Genomic DNA, 23,359 nt, shown 5'->3' on the forward strand with positions numbered 1-23,359 from the left:
TGAGGGCATTTCTCATATATTCACTGACTGTTAGTACATGAAAGAATTTGCTAAGCCTATCCACCTAATCACTGTTTTATTGATGTACTTACCTTCTGAAGTGTCGAAAATCGTCCTTCCCTATCCTCACCTTTGCCTCAGAGAGATTTCAGCAACATCCCAGAAACTCTGACCAGCCTCTGAAAGGAGCAGGTGACTTCTAAAGCTGATGCCATAGCCAGCATACCTGGTCTCTACCAACCACTGCAGCAGAGGAAAACACCACCAGGGTAAGAGAGCAAAATGTCCAGTCCCAAAAAAAATTTAGCTTAGCCCCAGTCAGTATCCTAGTTGCCTCCTCTCATTCCAATGGACAGTTTTTTCCCAGGGGTTTGAGGACAAGCAGGTTTTTCTGTAAACCATTCTCTGTAGGTAGCACATGTGACTAGCAATTGTTCCTACCCACTGAACTCAGGGAAAGACAATACTTTTCTGAGTTCTCACAGGAAGGATGATGAAAACAAGAGACATGTTTAGCTTTCTCTTACAGGTTCCTGGATTCAGGAACTTTTTGCTTGATTTGAAAATTGCCAACTTTTATTGTGAGATAGTAACATTAGGCTTGTAGATCAGGGAATAACAATAAATAAAAGTATACTGTCCCCAGTCCTTTCTTGTCCCTTTCTGGTTTGCACTGAGGTCAGTGCATTCTTGCACTTTTACCTCCCCTCCCACAGTGAGGACAAAAATCTCCCTAAAGGCACACAGGACAAACAAATAAACATGACTGCAAAGAATTAGAGAAATATGTAAGTTAATCATATATAAAGAAACTCCTTTTTTTTTTTTTTTTTCTGCACAGCAAGCTGTATTAGGATCAGATTTTTCTTTAACTAATCTTCATTAGAGTCTCACCAAAACACTACTGAAGGACCTGATCAAAATCCCAGAAATTACAGCAGGAGAAAACTGTTCCAAATATAACATACTGAAAAACAATCCCTTGTTTTAATTGCACAACTCCAAACCACGGCCAACAAGGTTCTGCAGAATTCAAGCCAAACCCATCCCCAACTGAACAGCTCTAGCTAAAAGCGAGTTGTTGTTCAAATAGATCCTACCTTCTTTTACCAGTTAAACCAACATTTGTAGGAGAGAGTGCTGCTTGTCTCCATGTTCTTTACTCTATTGATTGTTGTGTAAATATTAGGCTTCCTGCTTGTGGAGAAACTACTGCAAAGTTTCTTTCAGTTCTGTTTGCACACTTCAAACTTGTGCATGTTTTAGAACAAGGAAGTTTATGTAATGTTCCTGAGAAAATGCAGTACATCATGGCTCATTTTAATTCAGGTATGAATACATGACACAGATGAATTCACAAAACACTCCTTTCATCTGAAATTTAAGTAGTAACCCTTTTTCTCCTGAAGGTTGAAGCAGCTTTAAGTGATGAAGTGATTAGATTTTTCTGTTTCTTTACAGCAGTGCTGGATTGAAACACCTTTGAATTAATCTTTCCTGAATTTACTCAAAAACAAATACACCATCAACCATAAGAATATTTGAATAAGTCATCCAAAAGATGTCAATGTTCTCTACAGCCACAGAATATAATTTTAAACTCTGCTCAAAGCATTTCAGTATTACAGCATATAAAAGCATGTTCTCCCCAAAGACCAAATTTTCAAGTACTGAATTAACCCAAATACTCCTCTGCAAAATCAAGAGACCTGTACACGCATCTGGGATATTCACCTATCTAAATACAAACCTTTGACACAAATTTTATTTGCACACTGTTCACTACCAGTGCTGCATTACTGAAATTCTTGCTTACTGGTATATGCGTGGCTTCATCTTTCCTTTTTAAATTACTAAAATTTACCTTCTAAAGATATCATTGGGAAAGTGACAGCAGACCACTTCTGTATGTATGGATTATCCTTCTTTACTCGGACACCTCCCACAAGTTTAGAGTCCTGTTCAAACCCCCCCTTCTTGCCATGACCCTTCCTGACCCCCACTGCTGTCTCTTGTCCCTGTGACTCAGTTCTGGTGACAACAGGGTCAAAACAGACACTGGTACCAGTACAGGTCAGACATTTTCCTCCATTTGCCAGCACTTGTATTGCTCAGCTCTTGCCAAAATTTGTATCTTATTTGTTGCACAAATTTCCAAGTTTTATTAGGTTTCCCTTCTCAACAAATTCTTTCTCTCAGTGTAACAGAGCTGCATGTTCTGCATAAAGCAGTTTTGATGGGTTAAAACTGGAACTTTCTCTTTTAGTTGAGTTTGGTTCATTTGGGGGTTTATTGTTCATTGGGGTTTTCTTTTTGTTGGTTTGGTTTTTTTTTTCCCACTTTCCAAATAGACAGAATTTTCTCATTTACTTTAATCCCAGTCCCACTGTCCCCAAAGGCTTGATACCATTTTTTGGCTCTCACTTTTCTCTCTCAGCTGGCAAACCATTTCTGGTCTTGCCACCTTCTAGCCAAAGCTGCAGGCAGATGATGCCTGGCCAGCATGGACTGTCCACTGCCTATGTCTTGTCTCCCAGGAGACAGGAGCAGCCCAAGATTTTTGGGCTGTCTGCACTGCCCTGCAGAGTGGCCCATTCTGGGGGCTCTCAGATCAGCCATGCTGGGAAGTCAAAGATAAGACATTACCATGATAATGGTAGCACAGGGGAACTGTGCCTGGTGATGTTTAACACAGCATCCTGAGGCTGAATGGAAGATGTGGATTGCTCCAATTTCAGACAGAATTAACACATTTCTAAATCAAGATTGCTGAAATCAAGTAAATGAACAACAGGAACAACAATTCACCAGATTTCTCTCAGGCTTCTCTGTTAAACCTGCTGCAACATGTATTTCTGTGCAATGCTGCAGGATTACTATTGTGACTGTATCTGAGCATACAAAATGACAGAGAGCAAAGGTCTAGGAAAACCAGAAAGCAATTCCCCACAACAAAGATTCCAGCACCCAAGGTATAAAATTATGATCATCAAACAAAACATAGACATATATAGAAAAGAAAAAGGAAACACATACAAATATGCAACCTAATTTGCTGAAATCTCATCAACTCAACCACACTAGGCTAAATTCTGCACTAATCTTAAATTCTGCCACCTCATAAAAAGCACCTCTCCAGGCCTTTTTCTTGTTTTTAGAAAGTTAAAAAAGGTGACAGTAACCAAAAATTATGTTCAATTAGTACGCATCAGTTTAGGTTAAAAAAAGAGCAAAATATTACATAGTAGTTTTAAAAGCAATGTAATACTATAAGATGTAATTTTGTAATTGACTACATACTAAGGATGATCATATTTACACAGAAAAAAAAGTAATTTACACATTCAAATCACAGAAAATGAGCATTCTATTACTATTTATTTCAACAGCTGAAAAACCTACCAATGACATTCCTCCAGTCATGGTTGCCTTGTATATAAAAAAAAAATTAAAGGTGTTTTATACAAGCTAATAATCTAACTATAAACAGGACTTTGAGGATAGAAGAGAGCATTTATGTTTTTGACCTATCAAGGCATTGTAAGAGGAACATTTTGAATGCATCATGTACATTTTAACACTGCAGTTAACTAATGTTGTATAATCTGCAACACATGAACAATTCAGAAGCTTAATAAGTTCAAGTTCTTCTTTAATATACACTTGAAGGCATTCCCTATTTCAAATTCTGCTAATATTTGTGCTTATTAAAGCTATTATATAAATAATATTAGTCAACAGATTTTAGCAGCATAATGATAAAAGAGAATTAAATATATACAATAATTAAGCATTAATTTTTTACAGTGAACTATCACTAGACTCACAAATAAAAAACATTTATTTTCACATTTAAGAAACACATTCTTCCAATGTGCTTCTTAATAAAAATTTTCAGTTAGAGCCTTCCTTCAAAAAATGTCACAATTACCATCTAAACAGGCGCAAAAAAAGTTCAAATGCTGATTTTGGCATTTGTATTTCTTTGCAGTTTACCCAAAGATAAAAAGTATCTGAACAAATAGATCACAGTCACCCACAGTGCTAAGATTTCCAAATTTGACTACTCTGTTCCTAAACTGCAGCAAATTAGTACAGCTTTCACTAATGGATTGCTATTAAAAATAAATCAGCCAAACATTTCTCCTTCCATACAGCTGGAGCAAGCATACAGCGCTCTATTATGCAGCTGCTTGAAAGACACATTTCAGCCTCCACATGGAATTACTTACCCAGAAGCATGTTTCTCTTCTACAGTTAGCTCAGCAAAATAGAAGTTCTGCACAATAGATCTAGCAAAAGAAATGTTTTCACAAGCTCCTTTTTGACTTGGTGTAAGCCTTGAGTAGGGTTTGAACTTGTGCTGCTGAGAAATATGGCTTGCTCCACAAAGCTGTTGGGGCACTTCACTCCCATTGGTGCATGACACCTCTGCAGGCTATGCACAAGTGATGCAGACAGGCTGCAGCTGGTGCCACCTTAATTCAAGGTACCAAAACCATAGAAAAAGAGAAAGCAGTCACTTGTGCAAAATTTTTAAAGTTAATATATTTCAGTATATCTGTCCTACAATTGGTTTTAAAACAGTTGCCCATCTTCCAGCAAGAGAAAAACTCCTTACAGAACAAATAGTGTGTCAAGGAAAATCTACAGGGTAGGCAAGTTTTGCAACAGTAAATGTTCCATCTTTGCATAATGTTTGATTTCATTACAGCTGAATTTCTCTGCTCTGATGGAAAAGACTTCTTTTAAAGAAATACAAATAGAGAGCTGGTTTTGGACTTTTTATTTAGCTCAAAAGTCACCTACAAGGTTAAATGGGACAAGCAATAAAAACATTCAGAATGCTGCTGCTACCATGGCAAGTACCTACTGTCCAGTAAAACTGACCACAGACTATTTGCCCAAAATTAAAATGAGCCTCTGCTATGAAGAGAAAAAATATCCCTCTTCATATTAGAGAGGGAAAAGGCACAAAATCTCAAATCTGGGACTCAAATAATTAACTTCAAACAAAAAGCCTCTCTAATCTGCAGCCCTCACTTTGGGATGTGCTGTGTGAGTACACCTCAGCTGGAGTTTGCACAGAACTTCTGATTCACTCAAAAGAATTTTTCCAAGCACATCCTAGTAAGAATACTTGATAGGAGTATTATTCAAAATAATTAAAAAATAGAGATGGAAGACATCCAACATAATTAGGAACAGATTTTTACCTGATGCAGTTTGCAGTTATGTCAGATAATTCCTCACTGAGAACTAAAGATTACAGAAGAAATCTTATATGCAATCCTTCCACTTTAATGCTTTGTGTTAAATATATAAAGATTTACTTAATCTTCTCATTTGTTTTGTATGAAAGTGAAGGAATGAGAAGAGAGATAAAAGATGACTTTAAAAAGTAAACTTCTTGAAAGAAATTTCCATGCCTCTAGAAATACTGGACAGAATTTCTATAACAAGATTAAATTTGTACCCAGTCCTGAATAAAGTATATTGTTCCAGTGAAAACACTCTTCTCTAGTATGTGACTGTCGGTTACTCAAAACAGCACATATGAAAATTCAGCTTAATCTTATTTTATTCTATAACCTCCTACTCCTCACTTCTACTAAAGGGGGATTACTTCGATAATTATCTGATAATATGAGTTGGCAGTAATTACATAATTTTGTTACATGTCCTGAAATATTTGGTACTCTAAAAAAATCCTGTTCTTAAAAAAAGAGGAAAAAAAAAGGGTTGTGGGCATTGCAAGCAGTGAAAAAAAAATCAGCTTTGACATAAAAAGGCAAATAAAAATCAAATCAAATTAAAAATAAACTTCTCTGACTTTTAAGCAAATCTTGGAAGATGTGACTCATTCTCATTGCACACTTGGAATTGGCAACACCAAACTTCTGTGAAGTTTTATGTGGGTTTTATATAGACTCTGATGACTTCATAAGATGACCAGTATACTCAATAAATACTCTGTTGTCTCATGCTGATAATAACATTCATAATTGCATTTTATGGGATGATGGAAGGATTTTTTTCCTTCAATTTCACTGTTAACTGCAGAAGAGTCTTACATGTTCCATAAGCATGTGGTAGGTTTATGCATTACAGCAAGACAGAACAGCAGGGCCTGTACCTCCCCCAGACAAGAGGCGTAGCTCCCTTACTCCCTCCACTTGCTCAATGATTGCAGGGTCTCTTTTTTTTTTATTTTTGGCAGTGTTTATTAGTTCCTTTCTAATATCATGCAAATGTGCCAGTTTTAAAAATTTATCTGGTTTAACATGCCATAGCTCCTTTCTATTTTCTTCTTAACAGCATAGAGCACCCTGTCTTGCAGAAGGCCAGACCTTGGTTTCAGAGGGAGGTCTTAGGACACAGTAATCTCAGATTTAATGTGTCAGCCTGCCCCCCAACTCACATCCAAAATGGGACCTCCAACCACAAACCATCCCAGTTTTAACTACAGTTCTCTCTTCCCCACCCTTTAAACAACACTAACTCTCATCTACTCGACTGGCAGCCACTGTCCCAAGATTTTGGAGATACCCTGATTATTTTGTTTGTCTGAGAAGGCCTCCTCAGAGATCCATAACAGCACAGAAGGCCCCCCCAGACTACAAGCATGATGGACTCTGGTATTGAGGGCATTCAATGCACTTATGCAGCACAACAGAGTGCTGTGAGCGAGCAGGAAAGCAGGACAACAGCAATTCCTTTTGGAACAGCAGTCTGAGACAGTCGTGCATTATAGATGCAGAAGTCACAAGGGTGAGGATAGGTGGCTAGAAGAGAAAAAAGAGAAAGTGGAATACAGAAGAGAAAGGTGTGGGGGAAGGTTTAAAGACATCAGATATGTGCGAAAAGAATGCAATGAAAGGGCAAATGTTATTATACCAGAAGGAGAGACTGAAAGAAAGTAAAAACATTAAGATGAAAGCAAAACAGGCAGAAAAAAAACCAATAGTAAATTTAAAAAAAAAAAAAAAGAAAAGCATTTTTCTTTCCAAAAAGCTATGATGTGCTGACCTTTCAGAACACAGTAGTACAATGTTCACTCCAAGTGTCACACCAAGACCATACATCTAAGCAAGGGGAAGAAAGAGAGACCACAAAAATATGCACAATCGAACCACAGAGAAAGGAGAGGCCTCTTGAAGAGGTTATCTGAGGGCAAATGCACTCAAGTGTCATTCACATGCAGCTCCTATAGTCAAAGAAAGAAAAGCTGACTCTGAACAGCTCAACTGCCAAGATGCTCAGGTGGTGGAATTTTTTTTTAAACCAAAGCTCGTACTTCAAATTCTTCTCTCTTGTTTGCAGGAGATGTGACATTTTGAGCACTTTCAATAGGTTACTTATTATCTCAGCTAAAAAGTTTTACTAACGAAAAAAAGTCACTCAGAATCCAAAAATAGCTACCTAAAACATGTTTTTTTTTCACTTAAGATTCTATTGTCCACCCCCTTCCACTTTGCTTTGATAGGGGCAACTCTCCCTAGCAGAGTGGAATACATCATGCTTGTATTTTGGCTGATTAGAAACTTGAAGAATTGTACTGTCAGGATGTGACTCAAGAGAAATGAACAGTCTATGCAGATGTGCTACATTTTCAGATTAAGTACAGAGAAAAATCATCTTTCCAAGAAGTCCAATGTGTAGCAGTTTGGACTTCTGTAAAGTTTAGTGCCAAGCAGCAATAGCATCCAACTGTCAAATTCATAAAAGGCTTCTTTGCAGAGCCATGCTTGGATCCTTAGGTTTTGTCCTTTGCTTTTCATGCACAAGCAACTCTTAAGGCTTGCTGTTCCTGTTCTCAAGGTTTTCTCTTCAGCGCACTGTATGCCAGTCACATACAGAATTGTTACAGGAAATGTTCACTGAAGGGCAGTCTAGAAAAAAAATGGGCAATATTGGGTAATAATAAAAAAGCTAAGAAAAAGACAAAACTTAGTTGCTAAGGTTTGATCTTATTGTTATTATACTACCCATCATGATTCTTAATTCTCAACTTTGTTCACCTAATGTTTTCAGCACAAAAATGCTACTGTTATGATCACAGGAGGAATTTCATTAATATTTCAATGAACTTATATTTGCATTATCACACTAATGAACTAGAAGCACCCTCCAGAGACATTGACATAAACCAATGATTAGTATGTAAAAGAAAGGACCTTTATTCAACAAAAAACAATTACCCTCCCTACTTCTTGGAATAAAAGATCAGTAATCCAATCTTTATTAAGCATGGGGGAAGCCAAATCACCCATTCTTAGCTTCAAAAATTCAAAGCAAGGCTCAAAGCAGAGGTGAAGTAACTTTGTCAGGAGAATACCAATGCCCTGTCAAACACGCTGGGAAATCTGCTGGCCATGCTTGAGTAGTATTTTAATACACCACTTAATACAATCCCCAAGAATCATCCCAGTTTGAAGGAGGAAAATTGAAGCGAGAGGTGAGGTAGAACAACCTGATCCTACTGTACAGGCAACAGCCTGGTCAAGCACATATCCAGTGAGTAAAAGTAAAATCCCTTTCACAGTAGACAAATTTCACAATGTATGACAAACCACCAGGGCTTTCCAGAAACATCTCAGAACAGAAAGTTATTCAATCAAAGGAGTTCAGTTATTCTCCTCTAAGTCTTTTGCCCTCATCAAGTTAATGACAGTGAATTGTGGTACAAACAGACACAGATTCAAAGCAGAGATAAGCAACTGTATTCTCCTGAACTCTTAAATCTTAACCTCCACCAAGACATCTACACATCCAGTCATATATGTACTACTTTACATATATGTACTAGCTTTTCCTTTTCCTGTCACCCAGCTCTCACTACGTTTGGCTCCAGGACAATTCCCAAAAGCAGTATGTAACTCTGCCCCAGATGACACATTAGGCAGATGCCTCATGGCAAGCATCCTCTTGAAATACATATGACAGGACTACTAAAACCTACCAGCTCATACTGGTATCTTGTACTTTTACTTACATGAAACAAATTCTGTTTGAATATCTGCTTCACACAGATGCATCAAACTCACACACATATTCACCAGTGCCTATACACCCATTAAGCTTAACATTATACTGCATGCTAGAGGAAATAATAAAATAGTATTCCTGTTCTAGTTTATGGTATTTTGAAAAAGAAAATTACCTGGAGCGTATCCTCAAAGATGACATTTTAACTTCAACAGCTCCTCCCAGGACACTGGTGAGATGAAAAATATATTCCCAATTTTATGAAGCATAGAAGTATTTTCATACGTAGCAACCAGATGCCACATTTTTTAATGCACGCACCTTTGTCATGATGGGGAATGGTGCAGCCATAAGAACTTAATGTCAGTTTAATTCTCCCCGAGCAGCAATCTTCACAGACAAATTTTTAAATCTTTCTCCAGCTTCAAAGACTGCAACAGGTTCTACAGGTATGCAACCTTCAAGGTCCTAACAAATATTCAAGGCATGACACTCCAGTTATAAATGCACAGTAAAACCTATTTTTGTTCAAACTGTTAATCACCATTGCCCACCTCACCAGCTACTTTGATCTAATTTTTCATTGAAAGGTCTAGATGACAGCAAATGTTTTAGGATTCATTCCAGTAAGTCATTACTTCCCTGCAGTTGGAAAAGAGAGAACGATGAACTTATTTTCTGCTTTGGATCTTGTATTCCAGAGTACTGAAGAAAATGAAATTTCCCATGCCATGTATGAGGCACCTTTGATCCTTCCTCTTTATTATGGGCACACAGATTCTGAAAGACTATTAACTTTCAGTTCTCAAACTCCACATTGCATTTCTGTACAACTGTCATACAAATTTAGAATTGAAAAAACTACATATTTGGAAGTGGCAACATTTTAAAAGTCATATGTAACTCTTCTCCAGCATTTTCTTCCCAAATTCATATTTATATTAGTATATATACTTGTCATAATTACAGAGTTCCTAAATAATGTGATAGTAGGGAATCACAGAGGATAAGCAGCTTCAAGCTAGTCTAAATAATATAAAAGGTCCTTGATTATTTTTAATATGTGTATTACAATAATGGTGAGAGGTGCCAAAATGACATCACGCTACACAGTAACAACAGCTCTCCATACACACATTAAGAAAGAATTCTTGACCTAAATTATAGTTCAAGTAAGCGATAAAAAAAAAAAGAGATACATGTGACAAGTAGATCAACTTTTATGCAAAGTGAATGAAAGCATCTGTAACTTTCCCAAAGTCAAACAAATTATGTGATCTGTACTGCTTCATTATGACAAATTTCTTTTACTAAGCATGTTCTGATCATTTTACTCCAGTTCAGTCATCTTTCCTGGAGCTGAAAAGCTATCACAAGAGATAGATCCCAGAGGCATTTCTCCTGACATATATTTTTCATTTAGAAAGTGATGACACGCCAATAAAAAAATCCCCAACAAACAAAACCCTCAAAGACTCACCAGTCCAATGCCATTTGTAAAGCATTTTGTCACTGAGGAAGAGGCAACACTCATGCTCCAGAAATTCCCAAATTCTAATGCAAAGAATTGCATATGGTCAGGCTGGGGAAGCTTTTGTCCTTAAGCAAAAGCATAAGCGCTTTCAGAAAAAAAGGGAAAAGGGAGCAGGGTACACAGATTCAGGTTGCTTCCAGAACTTTCTACAGCATGGGCAGGGGAGCATATTGTGGAGTATGTTTATACCAGTAAGAAGGACTGTCTGATTTCCACAGAAATTATTGGAATTCACTATGGTGAATACCTTAAAAGACTGTCTTTATCTAGAAATCCACTCCTTTGGCACTGGAAATATGAAAACCCAATAAAGGCCATAGGAGAGGTGCTATAAAAATTTCCACATGGATAACTTTTTTTAATTGGCATCCTCTGTTGTAAGGGATAGCAGCCTTTAGCAAGTCATCAAATGGAAGAAGAGTGGGTCACCATCACAAAAATGTTACCTTAACAATAAAAATGAGGAAGACATTAGCATCAACATGAAAAGGCAAATTCAACACAGCCTTCTGAGACATTATTTAGCTTGAAAATACATTCAAATCCTCTGAATGACTAAGAGCTTCAGGAATTATTAAAAAAAAACACAAAAAAACCCCAAAATCAGTAAAACCTTTACCCCTCCACCACAGCAAACCAAACAAATTTTTTGCAAGGACTAATATCCAAAAAGTTTGAACATAGGTAAAAAGCATCAAGACAGTTTTACTGAGAGAGTGAAGGTATAAGAAATAAGCAATGCATCCAGGTATAAGATGAGCTGGCAGCTCAAACTGACTCCAAATTACCATCTGAGATTTTTGTTATGAAAAGCATAGCATCCTGATGCAAGAAGAAACAAAAAAGAGAAACTAAACCACATTAAAAAGCACCCTAACACCATTAAAAAACATTCATAACTCATAGGCTTACTGGATCTTATTGGAAGACATACTCAAAACATCCATATCTCTTTCTGTTCAGATTTTAACCTACCACCTCCCTCCTGAATGGGCATTCTTGTTTAATGGCAGGTCACGAGAGGAAGTTCTACAGGTGAAATCACTTCTGGTAAATTGCAGGGGTAGAAGCCTGTACCGCCTAGTTCTAAGCCAGGTGTTTCAACTGAGTGCAGGTAGGACAGTGTGGCTCTCCAAGCACTTGTGTTCAGCCAGAGTCCTAAAACAGGCTGAGGGGAGTCTCCTGCCTTCTGAGTTGCTTAACGGGCAAATCCAAGAAACTTAATTTCTACCCATACTCTGTAAATGTGAAGCGAGTCTGTTCTGTGGACTGTATATTGGCTCCAGTCTTCTCCCACATAGCCTCCTCAAGCAGGGGAGGAATTGCACATTTCACAAATTCCCTACCCTTCAATCCTTCCTCTATTTGTCACTTTCTCTCAGTTTTCCTTTTCTTGGTATTTCCATCTATCCTTTCTCTACTTAAATTCACACTCCACTGCTCATAACTATGATCATACTGGCTTCTTCTCCTTTGTTTTCTCTTCTTGCATACAAAATTATTTTCCTTTCTGGTGACGATGAGTTAGCAGTTGGGTTTTTTTCATTTTTGTGAGTTTTTTTTTTTTTTTGGGGGGGGGCAGGGGGGATTGTTTGTTTTGGTATTTTTTGCCCCTTTTTTCCCCTCCCCACAGGATTGCACAATACCTCATACTGTAGACTGGGTTTCAGTATATCTGCAAAATATCAAATCAATGGCACCCACTGCAAAGCCAGCTGGAAAGAAAATACACTCTTGCATCAGCATAACTACATTTCAGACCATGGGCAGGGAGAAAGCTGACAGAATGGAACCACCCAGCACAAAACCCATGCCAGGACTATTTTGGACATGGAAGATGCATGTGAGATGCTGACCAAGGGCTCTGTACTACGCTGGGACAATTGTTTCTCTGGTCAGGCAGCTGGATTCATGTAGTAGGACAGAGTCTGTTATAGAAAAATTTTCCTGAAGCAGATGGATACTGTTACTCAACAAAGAGACCAGCCTCTCAGAGCATGGTGGCAAGTAGTAGCTCATTTTTATTTCACCCTTAGGTGTGAAAGTCATTTAAACTGCTTAACTGACACAAAGACATGGGGTTAATTTTTCTTGGCTGCCAGCATTCTTTTTTTCACAGTCATCAAATTGTGTACATGGGCTTCGCAGAGATGCCTTGTGTTCAGACACATCAGAACTAGAAGTACATTTACACCTGTTAAAATCCATCCCCAAAGGTTTGCAGGTTCAGAGATGCACGCATTCATTCAAATATTTCTGAGACTCCATAGGTATATATATCTACTATCAACACAAGCATATGCTCCCAAAGCTGTGTATGAACAAGTGCAAGATGTACAGAAACTTGGCTGAAAATTTCCAGGCATTGGATAGAAGAAAAACAAAACACCCCAACTCCAGGAAAAGCACTGCAGCAGCGGCTGTGCTGTCAAACCTCCACCTATACCATTGCAATGGAAAATTCCATCAGTTTGCTCCGCAGCTTCCAAAGCTAGCTGTTCTAAAAACATCACAGGGATTGTGTAGGTTATGTTACTACAGTACAAAAACCACAGCAACATCACAGAGCAACTACTTCATCCTGAAACAGTCACTCTGAATGCTGTTACATTTTGTAAGCATTCTGTATATATCCCATATATATTCCATTATATTTGTATTGTGTACATGACATCCTCCCTTTCTCAATCTGAATAAAATACTAATCTTGAAATTCTAACCTCAAAGGCTCTTCCTTGATACCTTAACTGCCTTTCATCACATGCATTTGGGTATGTATTTCCTTCAGGGCATCTGAGATGTATCCCTTTGGGACAACATGCTCACTAAGGACTTCTGTAAAGGGGGTACTCAGCTAATCCAAGTTCTCTGGAGACATTTAAAGCACTGACAGCAGTAAGATCATTTCAGGCACCTGTTATGAATTTTGAAGCAACCTAATTTAATTAATCATAGACTGAAGTAATTTGGATTCTCTCAGTCAGATTGGCATATATTTTCTGTGATTTTCTTGAAATGAGTTTGTTTGGAATTCAACAGATTTATAGCACTGCAGTCTGCCACCCTTTTGGCAAAGTACCAACATACTGCAATGCATGACAGGATACAGATTTATTCCCATAAAAACATAACTGAGCTTCTACTCATCATAGAGAAAACAGTTAAAAATCACATTATTTTTATTACAACAGACATGGCAATGTCTGTTTTAAATTTTAAATTTTTAATTTAAAAATACTATTCAAATTAGGTTATTTCAACATTATTATTAACTAAATAAAAATATCAAAGTGTAAAGCCGTTTGACTAAGCCTTCCCTAATATGACAATTATTCCTGAGGGCTATTTCACTATTATCTGCCATTCAACCCAGTTTCCCAAAGCACTGATACTCTGAAACTGCAGAGAAGCCAAAAGAAACTGCAGATACTCTGTCCTTGGAAAACTAGGCCAGCTGTCTTTCTGCAATTCTTCAGCTTCACCTCAGTTTAAGTCTGAGGTATTCTTAAAAGAAAGCACAACCCAAACTCTCTTTAAATGAGTGGTATAGAACCGCAGTTGCAATCGCTCCTGCATATACAGTACTAATTTAAGCTGCCCTGACAGACTGGATTCTCCCCAAAAATAGAGGAAAAACCTACCAAAGTGAAAGAGGCTTACATGTGCCCAACTACAAGACAGTTTTGTTGAGCAAGGCAGTTTATGGGGAAGCTTTGTGCACTGGCACACAACGAAACATGAAGAACAAATATCCAGGACCAGCTGAACTAAAACCAGCTGAATAAGATGGACTCTGCAGGACAGCCAGTATCTTCCTTAGCCACAGAATGTTTTGGCACCTAACAGCTCTTAAATTTAATGGAAAATCGAGAGTTTCCTTTTCTTTTAAACATATAAGGACTCTCTCCTTGAAAAAGTCTTCTGGATAAATGAACACCTCATGTCTCTACTAATTTATTATTCCCATTAACAATTCCCTCACTTTGTGTATGTATGTCTAGCCTGCTGGGCTCAGCAAAAAAAGTGGCAGATATCACTCAATGTTTACCAGTTTAAAAAAAATCATAATAATTTTGTTCTTAAATAGAATGTTGAATGTTTAGAAAGGCAGTTTAAAATGGAACTGTGCAGAGGGCCACTTTCTGTAAATTAGTCAGTTGATGAAGTCTGCTCATTTTGACAGCTGTAGAACCATACTAAACACCTGGGAAAGATGTCATAATGGCTACCAATGTATTTCAAATTCCAGTAAGATCTTTTCTATGTCTCCTTTAGAAACAAATGATAAATAATGAATTGATATAAATAAATTTATTACATAAATAAAGTATTGTCTGGACAGATTAACTGTCCAACTTGGGTTTGCTATCTGCTATACAATATTGCTGATTAAAACAAGTACCTTAAGCACCTTCACTTAGTGAAGGGGCAGTAAGAGAAACAACCTCACCTGCTTTCAATATATCTGCAATTATTTAATCAGGATATAATCTCATTATTTCTGTATTTTGCACACATTTTTAGGTTTTTATGCCCATTGGTCTACTGAGCATGCCAGGTATCACCCTTCATTTCATTGGTTTCAGGGGAAAATTTAGTGGTTAAGTAGACTTGGTAAAAGATGAATGGAAATGGTTGTTCTAATTTCATATTTTTAGATATAAAATAATATCTTTAATAAGAATTTTCTTTAAAAAATCTGCTCCCGAGTTGGAAACTTGAGAAAGAGCAAAACAGACTTCTACAAAAAACACCACACATGATGTGGCAGGTAAACGAACATTTAATTTGGTATCTCAAATCTTTAAATATATGTCACAGATGAGAAAATAACTACTTTAGAAAGGAGTCTATATAGGTTTCACATAAAAGGTAACTGAGAGGAAGGAAAAGTCTGCATAATTAACTCAATGTCAGATCCGACAAGCCAAGAGCTTACATCCTTCAACACCAGTGTGAAGAATATAGACCACCAAAGCATATTCTGTCTTTAGAGGTTAACCTGCACAGGGCAGCCATTGTTAAATATATCACAAGAAAGATGTGAGTACCTCCTGAACCTAGAAGAGGACCCTTACAGAAAATTTCTGTCATCTTTGGAAATAAACTGAACCTTCAGCCAAGCAATTCTCTCCCATAATTGTAAATAAACACATGAGTTTGGCAGCAACAGAACTGTGAAATACTAGTTCCACATTAAGAAATCAGCAAAAAGGTAATTCAGTATTTTGGTTTTGGACATCTCTGATGTCAGGCACACAAGCACTCTTCTGTCCACCCCTCCCAAACAGCTCCCAATAATTTGTTTCAGTCAGCATTGCTGGCTCCTGATGAGAAAAACTGACTAATGAGACAAGTGTTCCTTACTACAGCCAGATTTGGATCAAGTCTGAAACTTGAGAAGCAATGAAGAGCCAGGGCATCTTTGTCACAATCCTTCACATAAACTTCTATTTTCATATATGTGACAGAGTACAAAGACCAGCACAGAAATACATCTTGCAACCTCACATCCACTTGCTGAGGAAGACAGATATCTTTGCTTTTCCTTTACAGAGAAGCAAACACCATCCATCCATAACCACTCACATATAAAGAGCACAAAATAGAAACCACATCTGACATTACTGGCTGTGAATCCAAACACAGAGATTGAAAAACAGTATAACAAACTCTGGTCATTTCAATCACTTTGAAATCTCAGTATGAAAAAAAATTACATGTTTAATCTTAATTAAGATTAATCTTCAATCCTCAGGCCACAGATGCTTTATAAACAGAGATAGAGATGTGATCATCTCAATCTACTCAGTGCTTGTCAGGCTGCACTAGAACAGTACTAGTACAGTTCTAGTCCCTAAAAAAAACAATAAATATGTGGACAGAGTGATGAGGTCCAAAGAAGGCCCTAAATGGTGATCAAAGGTCTGGAGAACCTGCCCTTTGAGGAAAGACTTAAGGAGTTGGACTTTTCTCCCTGGAAAAGAGAAGACTTAGGTGGGAACTCATAACAGAATTACAGCACTGTCAACTAAAGGACAGTCATAAAGAGGATGGAGGCTCTCTCTCCATGAGGATCCACACGGAGAAGACAAAGTGAAGTACAAGAAGTACACTGGGAGATGCATCATCTTGACATGAGAAAAAATTACAGTGAGATGAATTCACTGCAACAACCTCCCAGGAACATGATGGAATCCTCATTGCTAGAGGTTTCAAGATGTGGACAAGCTGCTAGATAATCTTCTCATGACTTCCCTTCCCTGGAAAGCTTGGACCAGATGGTCTTTCAAGATCCCTTCTAACCTGGGCCATTCTCTGAAAAGATTACCCAGTTTTGCAAGAATATGTTGTGATAAATGTTATAAGTATGCACATATAACCTGATGATACTAAAAAGACATTAAAAAAAAAGGTAGTGAAAAAAATGTGTCACAAGCATTTTAAATTAATGTAACACAATTATATCAGAGAATTTAGCTCTTGCTCACCTCTTTTCAAAATAGACACATGAAATTATGACTTCCACAACTGTTTATGCAGTGTTTGTTGCTCAAGCAAGTTCCAGATCACAGACACTATACATAGTATAGTCCACTAAAGATCAAGTTTTATCTAGTAATAGATGGATCTATATATACAGTTCTAGAGCATAAAAATACTACTAAGAAATCGCATTAAACCTATACTCATTAAGTCAATCTACAAGAAAAAGTGGCCATCTATACTGCTAATCGCCACTTGCCAAGATCCCTGTGAAATGAATTCAATCTTTGTAGAGTAATCTGAGTGATGGAGAAGCAATTGTTCTTATTACTGAATGATCACAACTCAAAATACTGTGACTAAAAATATTCAAGATACAAAAATTTCAAGAGTGATTCAGTTAAGAGGTTTTTAAAATATCTGTATTGCTCCATGTGACATAGGAAATCCACTTCTGTATTCAAATAAAATTATTATTATTTAATGTCAAGGTTTCGAAAGGTGAATATGAAATTATTTCGTGTCTTCAGATGCTGAAACATGAGGGGACAAAAAGACCCCCTATACAATTTTTCAGGGTCTCTCATATAATACTGACAAAGAAGTGCTTTTGTACTATAACTGGCTGTGATAGCATATAACATCAGATGTTCTGTGTGCTTCTTCCCCAGAAAAAGCACTTTTTTTAGCAGAATAGACAGTAATACTCATTTGGGAATAGTCTTATTACCATTTTGCATAGGATTTGTGTCTTATTATGACATATATTCCTTAGTTTTACAAACAGAAGTTAAAAACTCAAATCCTTTATTCATCTTGTACTTCTCATTTTTTGTGTTGTCTATCCAGAAGAAATTTAGCTTACCAAAATAAAGTTATTATCAATTTTCAGTATATTACATTACACATGTTCTTCTATCTTCCCTACCTTACTTTATGTGAACTTTATTTTAATATTGGCTACTGTTTTACTTAAATCATCTCCTCTCTGTTACATGTTAACATAAAGCAACAGAACATAATTTCCTCTCTGTTACATGATAAGATAAAAAGACAGACACTAATAAATTCTCAGCCAAGAGGTCTACACCTGCTTTAAACCCTTTTCTGTGCAGTGGAGCGTTAGCAGCACTGGCACTTAAATGAGAGAAAAAAAGACAGCATAAAAATGTTGTGCTAAATGATACTGGCTCAGGAAATGAGAGACCAGCTCATTAATACAAGAATCTACCTTAAGACATGGACATATCTTCCTGCTCAGATGTCTTCAAATAATCAATTAAGTGGATGTTGCTAAGACTATTTCAAAGATTTCTTCTCAGTAACATATAGAGGTCAAGGCTTTACTTGTCAATATTGTTAAAACAGAGCTTTAATACTGGACACAGTAGATGGAATTTTTATAGAGAAGCCTCTACATATTATCATTAATTTTACTTGTCCTGAAATAAAAAAAAAAATAAAAACTGTAAAAATAGAAGTCCTATTTCTCCTTTATACCTTCTCTAAATTTGTTGTTATTTTTGTTTTTGTTCCTTGCCTGGGCAGAGGTCATACTTAAGCACCCTTAACCATCTTGCTGAAGAGAATACTAATGTGCAAGTTACCAAGAGCAGACTCATTTACATAATTTAAATCAATATCAAATTATGTGGACTCCCCCACCTTATTTTACTTTTTATATTTATTTTATATAACTATATATTATTATGTAGTTTCTTAGGGGTTTTTTTCTCAACTCTTCAGTAAGAACACAACCCTGAATACTTTAACAAAATTTCATCTTATCTTGATTGACTTGAGGATCTTTCCATCAGGACAGGAAAGGAAAAGAAAGAGGTAAATGCCAATTACAGCTTTGGTCCTCTATGTTAGCTAGCAGTTTGGGAATCAGAGCTTAATAAAGTAGCCACAGAATGAAAATCCTGCTCATCTGACATCAAAACTTTCAAAGGGGTAAGGGTAAAATATTTAAGAAAGTATTCCCATAACAATCACTGGCAAAAATCCTAATTATGCTGAAACTGTGAGATCTATTTTGTCTTATTTTTTCTATCATGAATCTTCATTCTGAAACAGATACAGTTGTTTGAAAAATTCCAATTACATTATCCCTTAGTGCCTCTTGATCTTATGCAGACTGCTCTCATAGTTAACATTTACAAGAGAGCAACAGCCTCTTCATCTATAAAACATCCAAATTTTAACAACATTATGTATGAAGGTGAAGTTCACTATGTCACATGGGAACTGAAAATCAGGATGCATCTTAGCAGTAGCTACATGAAATTCTGCATGCTTGCTTTTATGCCTGGATTTTCAGAAGCTATGATAATTTTTAAATCAGTTAATGATCTAGTACAAAAGATCATTCCCTGAGATGATTCTGCAGCCCTACTGTCCTCAAAAAACAGCTTCCTCTCCAGGTACAAGTATCAACACGAAGGCAAAAACGTGTTCTGCCTTACAAACCACACCAGGAGTAAGTACCACAGTGAGAAACAGCCTGGTTTAAGACCAGACTCATTTTTCCCCATCCTTGTCAAACACCAGCTTCTTTAAAGACATCTATCAGCCAAATGCTATGACACCTATTGTAATTCCAGATGACTTCCAAGTCATAAGATTTGAGAAATAAGTAATTTATAATGCAGATGAACTACATTTCAGTCTTTTCTAGATTACGCAGTTACTATGTCTACATTGATTCAACACCCATGCAAATTAAAATACATATTGGAGGTTAAGAGAGTGAACAAAATCATAAGAGTTTATTTTTCAACTCTATACTACTTCCCTTTCTCCTAGAGTGGAAAAAAACAGAACTGTCATCCAAACTCACCAACTGAGTTTAGAAACCATTAACTCAAACCTACAAGGTCATCAAGATAAGAACAAAATCAATAGGATAGTCCTTCACTGCTTTTTTCAGATATGGCTAATAAGTCTCTACAGCACAGCCTTACACACTGGCTCATTTTTAGCCAAATATTTACCCTGGTTGCAGTGCAACTCCTGGTTTGCTTTACAAGCTCTCAGTGTTCTGGTTTTGACTATAGCACTGCTTCATGCATCTGGTGGGGCCGCACTGCTGTAAGGCTGTGCTTAGTGCACATAACACCCCCATCAAGTCTGGGTAATGCACAGCTTGCTGAGGAGAATGGGAAAATAATGCTCAAATAATGGAAGACAGCATCTGGATATTATAACTGTGACCAACCACCTAAGCCAGAATGAAAGTCTACATTAGGGTGATGTTAACTCATTAAACAGAAGTGCAGAAATTAACTCTCTTGGCCTGCAGCCAGTGATGACCACACATCCTGAAGGAAGGCCAGCACTCTGAACACACCAAAACTTGCCATCTGCATGGATGAGTGGTGGGAGAGCTCTCATCACCAGACAGTGACAAGCCCTGGCATAGCTCATGTTCAGATGTTGAACTTTTAAGGCTCTTTGCAAAGCAGTCCCTCCTCCCCCTTGTCAATCCTTCTGCCACTAAAAGCCAGCATTCAACTGATTTGCCAAAGCAGATCACACCTCATGCCAACCCTGACATAGGAAATTTCTGTCTGATGGCCACCCTATCACAAACCTTTTAATGTTGAAAATACACACGAACTCTTCAAACAGGAGCAGCTTCCCTTTAATAAAGTAAGAGCAGTGGTACTGCCTATAAAGGGACTAAGTACCAGCAATGACAGCACAGTGTGTCTGCTCATCATGTGCACACCCTGAAACAGGCACTGCTGAGCTAAGCTTAATGACACACCAGAGAAAACATTTGAGAAATAGACAGCAACACCTGCCATGGATGCAAATTGGCCTACCTAGCTTCTATTTTCAGCAATTTGGTGCTTAACTGCTATATTTGGAAAAGACAGAAGAAAAAAAAAAAACAAACTGTTTGTGTTTGGGAACCATGCAGAACATTAAAACACCTATTCAAAACAAATTATTCAGACAAAAATTTCAGATCACAGGAGTGGATATACAGGTTTCCTTTGGCAGCATGGTAAAACCAGGGTTATCATCTTGGCACAGGTAATTTCACCTGTGCAGAGAAGCTTTGCAATCTGTTCCACTTGAATAAAGGGAGAACAGTCTTTATCCAACATACTAAACAAGGAAGGCTGTCACAGCTTCACAAATGCAGCTAAACACCATCCTAGTCATCCTGCAGCATAAAAAGGCACCACAAAAATGGTCAGCAATATCCAGTACCCAGCTGAAGTAATTTTTGTTCACAAGGAGTACTGTCTGGAGGGAGTTTTTCTGATAGCATGCAAGTCTGAAACTCCTCCAAGATACTGACAATAGCCAAGTCATTATGAACTGACAAAAGTGGAAATAATTTTAAGGCTTGCCAAGGGCCATAAAGGTCACCATTAATGAGGCTGAAAAAAACCAAACATCCAAAGCCCCACCACAATGCCACAAGCATGAGACACAGACACACTGAAATTTGTTATACCTAAAGCCTCCTACCACACTGAAATACATCCTATACCATGATGTCTTGCCTTCTTCAAACTTTCCTTGCAATTCCCTCCTGTACACAGGAGAGAAGAACTGCAAGTAAAATTCTCAAAGTATCTCTAAGCAATTTTAATGGTATTTGCTATGACAGTGATAAGGAGCACACAATGTCACAGATAGAATATTTTATGTGCACTTGTTTAGCTTACATATGAAAGACTGAAAAGTAGTTACCAAATAATTTTTCTTGGTTGGAAGATAAAATTGTGTTTTATTTATGGCTACAACATATAATTGGCAAGCAAACCTTTTTGAGGTTACCCTAGAAAGGCATCATTATTTACAGGAATCAAAAGTTTGGGCCTTTAACTTTCAAAACAATTCCAGATGGTTCTCCAAAAAGTGATATTTTTAGTAGTTTATGCTAATGTTACAAAAAATGTCATCTTTTAAATAGCTGAAAGTAAAATGCTACTTTATGAAAGATAACCAGGTATTGTATATCTCTCTGAATAACTTCAACTAGCCTGTCTCTTCCACTCCTACCAGACTCTGTTATCCTGAATTTTGCATATTACAAACTTCCTCTGCTTGGACGTAACAGGCTATAAACTGAAATAAGAACCAAGCAATTTATGCTGGTTTTTTAATAAAAGTACACAACTCCAATTGTAATTCCTCAAAATAACTCATCAGTCCTGAGATCTAGTGTATCACTTCTCTGCCCATTCAGTTTTGTACTCTGGAATTATTTTTAGTTATCTTTTAAGGCTACATGTCCATATACTATGTCAAAACATATACTTCCCGGTAAAAATGATAAAATTAAAGACAGCCAATATAACTTATTAGACAAAAGACTAATAACCAAATAATTTCTGACAAAAAAAAAATCAAATCATGCTTTGAATAAAATTTTTAATGTAGTAAATAACAGATAAGGAACTTCTTTTTCCTTAAAAGCCCAGTTATGAAGAAACAGGCTTTGAATCAGCTCCATATACCCATAATAATGCATGCACGACTTGATTTTTTTTTTTTTTTTTTTTTTTACATTTCTCTTCTGTAATTATTTTTTTTTTTTAATACCTCTTTGGGTTATGTTCTTGAAGCCACTTATTTTGTTGAGTAACATTCATGTACTTTAAATGTTTTTACTCTCAGACGTTGCTTAGGATTTACTTCCCTTTTCTGTTTTTTTCATTATTGAAGTATTTTAAAGCATTTCAGAAGTTTCCAGAAATACAATCTTTACCTCCTCCTATAAAAATAGCAGTGCTTTTTCTCATCCTTTTCTTTTCTTTACTACCTCAATCTCTTAACATTTGGAACAACTGTGTTCTTCCTAGAACTGTTTAGAATTTATTTGCTTTTGGTTTATGAAATTTATTAGGTGTGAAATATTTTATTGCTTTATTTACTGGCTTCAGTGTCCTATTCTGGGAAAGCAGGCAGATCAGCTACAGGCACTCCTAAAGACAACAATATTAATGACTCCAGCTGATGTTCCTACTTGTCCAGCCAATAGAAATGTGAGCACTGCTCCTGCAAGCAGCATGCTTCCTGAAGCACTGCCCCAGCACACTCCAACTTCACTCCCTGGAGTGAAGCCAGACATATACCCTAGCCTGCTGCACAGAACTGCAGACAACACATTCTGATCATCACTCACCAAAGAAAAAAAATGTCATTTATATTTTTCATAAGTAGGACTCCTCAACATAAAACCTAAATTTTCCTCACCTAGAAATATTAAATTGGTCATTCAATTATCAAATAAAGAAAAGGGAATTTAGGCAACATAGTATCTATGACCAGGAAATTCAATTTCCCCCTTGAATGCAGAAAACTAGGTGCAAGACCTGAATAAAA

General features: G+C 37.0%; 1 protein-coding gene across 11 annotated transcripts in view; it reads right to left on the reverse strand.

Moving 5' to 3' along the window:
- ZNF385B (zinc finger protein 385B) overlaps positions 1–23,359 on the reverse strand; it is a 155,888-nt gene that overhangs the window by 83,465 nt on the left and 49,064 nt on the right. The window contains exon 1 of one of the 11 annotated variants that reach the window (XM_085584542.1): positions 4,233–9,109. The exons of 9 other annotated variants lie outside the window; for them this stretch is intronic. In XM_085584542.1, coding sequence (XP_085440668.1) covers positions 4,233–4,242 — 10 coding nt within the window. In that variant the 5' untranslated portion in view covers positions 4,243–9,109. Of the gene's footprint in view, positions 1–92; positions 4,184–4,232; positions 9,110–23,359 lie in introns of those variants that run through there. One more of the 11 variants, XM_021552499.3, reaches the window with a different exon arrangement.

The sequence above is a fragment of the Lonchura striata genome, chromosome 7 (genome assembly GCF_050655825.1).
Source record: "Lonchura striata isolate lonStrDom1 chromosome 7, ASM5065582v1, whole genome shotgun sequence".
NCBI classification, from domain to species: Eukaryota; Metazoa; Chordata; class Aves; order Passeriformes; family Estrildidae; genus Lonchura; species Lonchura striata.